Below are 8,657 nucleotides of genomic sequence, written 5' to 3'. Positions count from 1 at the left end.
GGATGTCTTGTAGGAAGTCAATCTTGCAAGCTGAAGCAGGGAACTGCTAAGGCAGCTGCACCCTGGTGTGACCATCGCAAAGCAAGAGACCCGACAAGTAGAAAGGCGAGGCTCACCATCCATTTATCCCTCAGCCTTTCAATTAGCCCCACATGTGATTCTCGGCCAGACTGGCACAATTAACTAACTCACAGCACTAGCACTTGGGTGACATAGACTGTCCTCACCTTGTGGTTCCAAACCTTTCTTTAAAAATAGGGAGGAGGAAAGCCACAGGGTGTCCTTCTTGGGGATTGAAAGACCACCTGAAGAGACCTAGCTAGAGATGAGCTTTTCTCCGAAGGAAGCACGTAACAGCTTGTGTTTCCATGGCACTCTTTGGTGGGATGATTAACTAATGCTGATCAGTTTAATCTGATTATGAATTTAACAAAACCTTAGCAGGAGCCATGTACGCAGGCCAAGCTCTCCCCCGCCTGCCTGTGTTTCTGAAAGGGACATTTCACCCCGTACAGTCATGATGCCTAGCATTATGATCATGAGACTGTGATGAGTTTTTATATGAAACTAAAAATTTAAAAAACAACAATAAAAAATTCAGTAGACTTTTTTTTTTTAAACCATTTCCATGCAAGCTTTATTTTCCTACTAAAAATCTGGGTTTTTTTAAAGACACTCAACACTGGAGATAGACCATCAGAGTTCTGGGTATGGAGTTGGCATTTCTGAACAGGCCTTCAACTTTTAGGAGCCTGAGCAGTTCAAGTGGTGCTATGGAGGGCCAGCCTGAAAACCCAAGAAGATCCCTAAAGGAAACTTGTAACCGCTGGTCCTGGAAGCAAACTGTTCCTGGTGCCTAGGACATCTTATTTTGGATCGTTTGAAACAGAGTGCATATTACCATCATTGCTTTAACAATCCGTTTTACTACTTATAACCTGATATACACTGCTTTTATTCCCCCCCCCTCCTGTTTTGCCTCTGTTTTCCTTTTGTCCGCCCCATCCCCACCCCTCTTTGCTTTGTAACTCAATAGAAGTGCCCCAACTCACTGACCTAAGCTTTGTCGATATAACCGATTCAAGCATCGGCCTGAGGTGGACCCCGCTAAACTCTTCCACCATTATTGGGTACCGCATCACAGTAGTTGCGGCAGGAGAAGGTATCCCCATTTTTGAAGATTTTGTGGACTCCTCAGTGGGATACTACACAGTTACAGGGCTGGAGCCGGGCATTGACTATGACATCAGCGTCATCACGCTCATTAATGGCGCCGAGAGTGCCCCTACTACACTGACACAGCAAACGGGTGAATTTTGAAAACTTCTGTGTTTGAGACATGGATAGTGTTGCATGCTGCCCACCAGTCGCTCTGGTGAAACTGGATGTTTCCAGGGAGAACCCAACCGTTTGCCAAAGACTGCGTATCAGGGATAAGGAAGCACATGCGTGTGCTAAACTGATTGAACGGCGCCATGGGCAAATGGTCGTAAGTGCACTTCCGGTCCACCACTAGGAGGAGAAGCTTAAAAACTGTAGATATCATATCAGCTCGACACAAGATGGCAACAGTAATTAAACTGGCAGACCTCAAGTATTTTCAGTATCTCACATTAATCTTGAATTGTATCAGGAGCGCCAGTTAACAGTAAGAAGAAATATGATTTCAGAATGTACCCTTGTGTCCTTCCTTCTCCTCTTGATGAGCTGTGCCAAGATCCTGCTATGTGACGGACTGAAAGCCCATAGAGACTTACAGAGAGGGGTGTGCCAAGGTCCTGCTATGTGGCGGACTGAAAGCCCATCGAGACTTACAGAGAGGGGTGGAAGTTGGCCTGAGGCCAGAGAGAACTCTGCTTTGGAGTTTCATTGCCATCTCGCCGTCCGATAAGAGACACCTCTTTCACCTCGGTCTGGGGGCAAGCATGCAGCATTATAAAGGTTCTCTGCCCTGCATGGTAAGAAACATGCTGAGAACCCATTTGCATGAATCCTTTGCATTCGGGAGTAGAAAACACTAAATGGAATCGTAGCTCTCCCAGTAGCTGTAGACCTACTACCTCGGGGGAAACATAGGACTGTGTTACCTGCCCGTCTGTGTGCATGTGTTTGTTTCGCAACGTAGCGCTGCTATGTTTCTCTTTGCTGTGTGGCAACTTAAGCCTCTCCAGCCTCGGGTTAAAATCGTATTTGGTTGTGATTGACGATGTACTTGCCATTAATGTATTGGAAACTAGCTGTGAATTCTTCTTTTAAAACCGAGAGAGGATGGCAGAAAGGTGAAAGGAGCCTAACAGTGCTGTGCGTGGTGTTTACTTTTTAATAGTAGTGGACCGTGGTTTAGATTAGCGTTCGATCATTTGCATGATCCATGACGATGCCTTTCATGCATGCCATACTGGTTAACTTCCCAGTTATTCTTGTTGTTAACTTTCATTTTTAAATGACAGTCACTCAATTCTTCCTTCATATTTGAACCCAGCCGTCCCTCCTCCCACTGACTTGAAATTCACCAACATCGGTCCAGACACCATGCGCATCACCTGGGCCCCACCTTCGTCTATCGAACTGACCAACTTCCTGGTGCGGTACTCTCCCGTGAGGAACGAGGACGATGCTGCGGAGCTGTCCATCTCTCCTTCCGACAATGCCGTGGTCTTAACAAGTAAGCAGGCAGACGCATCTGTTCACAAACCATCACTTAGAGCATGGTGAAGGGAGCCCTGGGGGTGCTGGCGATTGGGCACTGGACTGCAGACTGCAAGGTGGGCAGTTGGAACACACGCGCTCATGGGAGCAAGATGAGACTGCTGGCTGCTGGAAAGAAAGCCCCTATGTAGCAGGGCAGGGAACCGTTTCTGCTAGACGCCATTTGGATATTTATAGCATCATGTGTGGGCCTTGCTGGTCAAATATTTAATTAGCTCACATGAAGGGGGATGGCACTAGGAGTCTTGGTAGTGTAGTGGCCACACCGCACTACAATCTGCAGGGTCAATAGTTCGAAACCACCAGCAGCTCCTTGGGAGAAAGATGGGACTTTCTACTTCCATAAAAAGGTACAGTCTCAGAAACTCACAAGGGCAGGTCTACCCTGTCCTTTAGGGTCCTGTGAGTCAGCATTGACTCAATGGCAGCAGTGGGGAGAATGTGGTGATGGCCGGAGCCGCTTCTCTGGGGTGAAGTGTGTGAACTTAACTGGTGTTGGTGATTTTCAGGCCTTGACTAGCCCAAGGGCTGGACATTCTCCACCCCTTGCTGTGAGTTGGCATTCACTTGATAGCAATGGATTTAAAGCATAAGGAGGAGAATTCTGAGTTCTCAATTAGCAGCAACTGAGAGCAAGTAGATTCAGCAGAGTCACCCACTGCGCGCTTCAGGCCATGTGTTAACTCTACAGTTTTGAATGCATGGGCTGCGGAAGTAACAGGCAGAAGCCCTTAGATGTGAGAATGGTGAGAATTTTGTCTTGCTCGATTTGGCCATGTGATCATCCCTGGAGAAGGCCATCGTGTTTGGAAAAGTAGAGGGTTCATGAAAAAGAGGAAGATCCTCAAGGAGGTAAGCTGAAACAAGGGGCTCCAACAGACCTCCTCTTGCGAGAGTGGTCCAGGGCCAAGCGATGCTTCTTTAATCAACCGGGGAAGCTGTGAGTCCAAATAGCCCCGGACAGCATTAACAAACAAAGTCACCTTTTGAAAGATGCTGTACTGATGGCCATGTTAGTAACTTTGTTATCTACACCGCTTAAAAAAAATCAGTGATGAAAATAACCCGCAGTGAAGTTCAAAGACTTTGAATCCAGCTTTCAAAGACACACAGAAAAATAAATGAATGTCAAAAGAAATACTATGACTAATGGTTAGGGAGAGAAAAATAAATCAAGATTTGGAACTTACTATGCCACGGTATCTGTTTTAGTCTCTCTTTTTTTTTTTATTAAGTGGCCACAGGTAATCTGTTTACCGTTTGAACACTTAAGCATTTGATTGCTTGGGATGGTTCTGGGTGTTGTTTTAAAGAAAGAGCCAGAAGTTTCCCTTGTACTTTAGAAAGAATCTGTTAGCAGGATTTCTCAGAGGGCTAAGGATGTGAAAACCACTCACATTAAAAAGCAACAACAATAATTTATGGAAATTGTCTCTTTCTAGTTCCGACCCTTTCAGGCACTTCTTATTAAGGCAGGTCACTTTCCTGCAACAAAGTGCCGTGTTCCCCTTCAACGTTGCTCCCAGTTTCTCTCACTGTACAATCTATAGGGACAGCAAGTCATTCTGTGTAAGGGAAAAATGACTCACACTACTTGCGTTACCAAACAATGACCTTAAAACATCATTTACCTTTCAAGCAGATTTTAGAAGATAAGACTCAGAGACGGGCAGCAGAAAACATTCAGTACAATGTACTTACTATTTCGCTCAGCCCTTAACATGGTAAGAACTGAAAACCCTGTGTGTTTCTGACCCACGCTGTGGTATTTTCAATCGCCTCGTGTGCATCGAATCAGGAAGACCAAAGAAAAATTGAGGCATTTCAACTACGGTGTTGGGAAAACTATTGACAGGGCGATGGACTGCCTAATGAACAAACAGATCTGTCTTAGAAGAAGTACAGCCAGAAAGCTCTTTAGCGGCAAGGATGGTGAGACGACGCCTCATATGTTTTGGACATGTTGTCAGGAGAGACCAGTCCCTGGAGAAAGACATCCTGCTTGGGAAAGTGGAAGGGCGGTGGGCAAGAGGAAGACCCTCTACAAGATGGATGGACACAGCAGCTGCAACCCGGGCCTTGAACCTAAGAACAGTTGGGGGGATGGCACAACGCCAGGCAGTGTTTTGTTCTTTGTTCGTGTAAGGTCTCAGTGAGCCCGCACCGACCTGAGGGGACCTAACAATAGCAGTGACTTTAGCATGGCAGAACTGCTTCTTGGCTTTGTGGACTGGCACTCTTTCCCCAGTGAACGTTAAGTGTGACAAGCACCAGTCTTGGTCTGAAATAAGCGCTGTGTGATGATCTTGGACAAGTCTTTTATAAATTGTGCCTTCGTTTTTCTCATTTGTAAAATGAGTGGAACTGACGTAAGCCCACACTCCCAGAACTGATGGGCAGCTTCGTTACCTTGAATATGGCTGGCGCTTCTTGAGGATATGCTGATGTCAGGCTGTCACATTTACACTTTTGATTTATAACGTTCCTTAGATGTAGGAAAAACTGCTCAGCAAAATGAATAAAACTACCTCAGAAGGCTGTCATAAAAAATAAATAGCAGTCCACAAAACAGTCATTAAGGGTCCTCAACAGCCTACCACCAAATGGGTGGTAGAAATATTACTTTTAGGCTACAACAGTATTTTACTTATTTATTTTTACAGCAAATGGAGTCAGCTGCCTCTACATGGTGCCAGGTCTCAGTCACGTTCATAGAGTGGGTCAGGTGACAGAACTTTGAGATGAGGGTGGGCAGGGCCACCCCAGAATCACCTCCTAGTTACAGATCACCTGGAGGAACAAGCACTCCTGTAGGCGTAAGCAGGCCAGTGGGCTGGACACGTGGTCGTTCCATCAGTAGCTGTAGTCCCGGGAGTGTTTGATTGCTTCTGCTTGCACGTGTGAGGTTAACAGAAGTCCCACTTGCCTCTCTCAGATCTCCTGCCTGGAACAGAATATTTAGTCAGTGTCTCCAGCGTCTATGAACTGCACGAGAGCACTCCGCTGAAAGGAAGGCAGAAGACAGGTGAGTCGTGGCAGCGATGGACTTATTAAGCAGGGGTAGCTGACCAATTTAAAAGAACAGAGAGAAACGCCATTTCTACTCCCCAGAATGCGGCTGTGTATTTACAGGTGGTGTTGCGACTTTTTGATCGCTAGTCTTAAAAAATAAGACACCTTCCTCGACTGTTGAGATTCTGCTCTCTGCTTCCAGAGGGGGCAAATGATAGGCCTGAAGTGGTTCTTTCCTTTTTGAAAAAATAGACCCAAAAGAATATGCCATAAGCGCCGCCCCTCTTTTTTAAGTGATAGTGGACCGGCCTTCTCCGTCGAAGCTTCTGTTAGATGGTTGACTCAGCACTGTCCTTGCTGTTGCCATGTTTTCCCCTTGCTAAGCTACCATGTTTACCCCCACCTCATCTCTTTTTTTATCAGGATCATAAATAATATGTCCTTTTAAAAACATGACTTTTAAATTTTTTACTTTTAACACAGTATGGCTTAGTGTGTTCATTAATTTATTTGCAACCCAATTGTTTCGCGAAGAGAGTTAGGATGTCTCAGTTTGATTTGAGCATGTGGTTGACTAGAGTAGACGGACGAGATGACTGCAAGGGAAACTTGTTTTTAGTCCCAGAGATGCGGAGTGATTTGAATTTGAGATTAATGCTGATTCTTGTTCATTTTCCTGCCATGTAATAAATTCTTAAATTGCGAGGAATTTTCCGCTCTACTGTTTGTTCAGAATAAGGTCTGACTTTAGGCTTCTGACCTTTGTGCTTGGCAGAGTCACGGCTCTTTTGGCAAATCTATTCTTCCTTGAGGCAGCACATCTTACCGCGAGAGGTACATTGACAGGAGTCCAGAGGCATAGTTGAACGCTGACGCACTGTAAAGTGATACATTCCCAGACTATCTTAAATCCCTAACTCCAAATGTAATACAGAAGCATACTGTAGTAGCTGGTATAAATGATTTGGATTACTGTCCTTAGGAAAAGGAAACACTAAGAAGGCTTGCCTTGGCCCTTGAACTGAGTTAATGCTGTTGAAGTGTTTTTGTAGCTTAGAAGCAACATACCATCACCACAAGTTAGAAGAACTAAAATGGAAGGAACCGAAGCGTTCTGTGTGAGCTGTTTGCCCCTTGACTCTTGTTCCTTCCTAACCCTGGGGGTGTCTTGTTCCTTCTTTCCCTGGCCTCCTGCCCTCACGGCAACCACAGGTCTTGATTCCCCAACTGGCGTTGACTTTTCTGAAATCACTGCCAACTCTTTCACTGTCCATTGGATGTCTCCGAGAGCCACCATCACTGGTTACAAGATCCGCCATTATCCCGAGCACACGAGCGGCCGACCTCGGGAAGATAGAGTGCCTCCCTCTCGGAATTCCATCACCCTCACCAACCTCCTACCGGGCACGGAGTATGTGGTCAGCATCACGGCTCTCTCCGGCAGAGAAGAAAGTCCCCGCTTGGTTGGCCAACAATCAACAGGTAACTTGTTTGCTCACCTGAAAGGCAACACAGCGGTCGTTGCTAGTCAAGAATCTCCCTTCTGAAATAGTTTGTGCTGGCAAGTCAACCTCTCTGAGCAGAACGTGGGGAAGAAGTGAGAGGATGTTTGGAGGATAGCTCCCCTCTTAGATGATGTTAAAGAAAGTAGTTCCTTTATTGTAAGGAGTTTCTCACCCGATGCAAATACTTATATATTTCTAATAACTGATGTTTCACTCAAAAGGCTGTGTTGAAGCCTTTCCCTAAAAATGAGTACAGTAAAGCCAAAGAACACTGGAAACTGTATCAGGCAGAAATTGAAAGTTGAAGGGGAAAACAGTCCTTTCATAAGTTGAAAATAATCATTGTATCACAAATTGAATGATCTTTTACCCTTAACTTTGAATTGTTAAACAGTTTTAATTCTGCTAATGGTGACCAATAGTCACATGATTAAATGAAGCCGTCATAAAGGCCAGTCTCTGGCAAGTGAAGACTTGGGAACTTAAAGATATAAACATGTCCTCATGTGTTTTTTAGTTTCTGATATGCCGAGGGACCTGAAAGTTATTGCCACAACCCCCAACAGCTTGCTGCTCAGCTGGGAAGCTCCTGCCGTCACGGTGAGGTATTACAGGATCGCCTACGGAGAAACAGGTGAGCGGACAAGGTGCCACTGCCCCCTCTGTTCAAGTCAAAGTCTGTTGGAGGTTGGTAACCTGAGACCCAACCGTTGAAATGTCATTACATCAACTTTGCCGGTTCCACTCAGCACGGTGTCTTTTCTAAGAATATGTAGAATGTAGGCTGATGGTAAAGTTAAGCGGGGCAATGGCTGCTAAACAAAAGGTTGGCAGTTGAAACCCACCGGCTGTTCCTGGAGAGAGCTGTGGCCTTCGGCATCTGTAAAGATGCACAGCTTTGGGAAATCTTTGGGGGCATTTCTAGTCTGCCCTAAAGGGTCACTAGGTGTCCGCTCAGTGGCAAGGGGCTTAAAGGGAAAATCAAGATGAAAGTCCTTTGCATCATACAACGAGGACTTCCCTGCGTGGTGCAAATGGCTAGTTCCCTTGCTGCTAACCAAAGGGTAGTGGTTCGAGACTACCCAGGGGTGTCTCAGAATTGCCTAGCAGTTGACTTCTAAAACGTCCCAGCCATGCACCATTCTCTGGAGCACCACCTTCCTGGGTTATACATGGGTCACCAGGCGTCAAACTGGACTCCTAGGTCACTGCTTTGCTTCATAGAATTCAATACGAGGGCAAACGAGGAACCCTGCTAGTGTAGTCCTTACTCCTTGGATAAAGTGACCAGATTTGAACATTGGTAAAGCGGGACACCATTGATAAAACTCATATCCTGGGGAAATAGACACATGGCAGCTGAAAACCGTATGCCCTAGCTTGTCGTGCATTCTTTCCAAAAATCGGGACTTTTTTAAAGGGCCGTGGGAC

The 8,657-nt window shown here is 45.8% G+C and overlaps 1 protein-coding gene across 1 annotated transcript in view; it reads left to right on the top strand.

Moving 5' to 3' along the window:
- Positions 1–8,657, top strand: part of FN1 (fibronectin 1) — a 98,167-nt gene that overhangs the window by 65,814 nt on the left and 23,696 nt on the right. Inside the window, exons 25-29 of the mRNA XM_045296848.1 lie at positions 1,031–1,309; positions 2,483–2,665; positions 5,645–5,734; positions 6,934–7,203; positions 7,744–7,860. Of these exons, the coding sequence (XP_045152783.1) occupies positions 1,031–1,309; positions 2,483–2,665; positions 5,645–5,734; positions 6,934–7,203; positions 7,744–7,860 (939 nt within the window). The remainder of the gene's footprint in view (positions 1–1,030; positions 1,310–2,482; positions 2,666–5,644; positions 5,735–6,933; positions 7,204–7,743; positions 7,861–8,657) is intronic.

This window comes from Echinops telfairi, unplaced genomic scaffold (assembly GCF_000313985.2).
Source record: "Echinops telfairi isolate 266 unplaced genomic scaffold, ASM31398v2 ScPeMD7_3;HRSCAF=10, whole genome shotgun sequence".
Taxonomy (NCBI): domain Eukaryota; kingdom Metazoa; phylum Chordata; class Mammalia; order Afrosoricida; family Tenrecidae; genus Echinops; species Echinops telfairi.
This window is presented reverse-complemented; position numbering and strand designations above follow the sequence as displayed.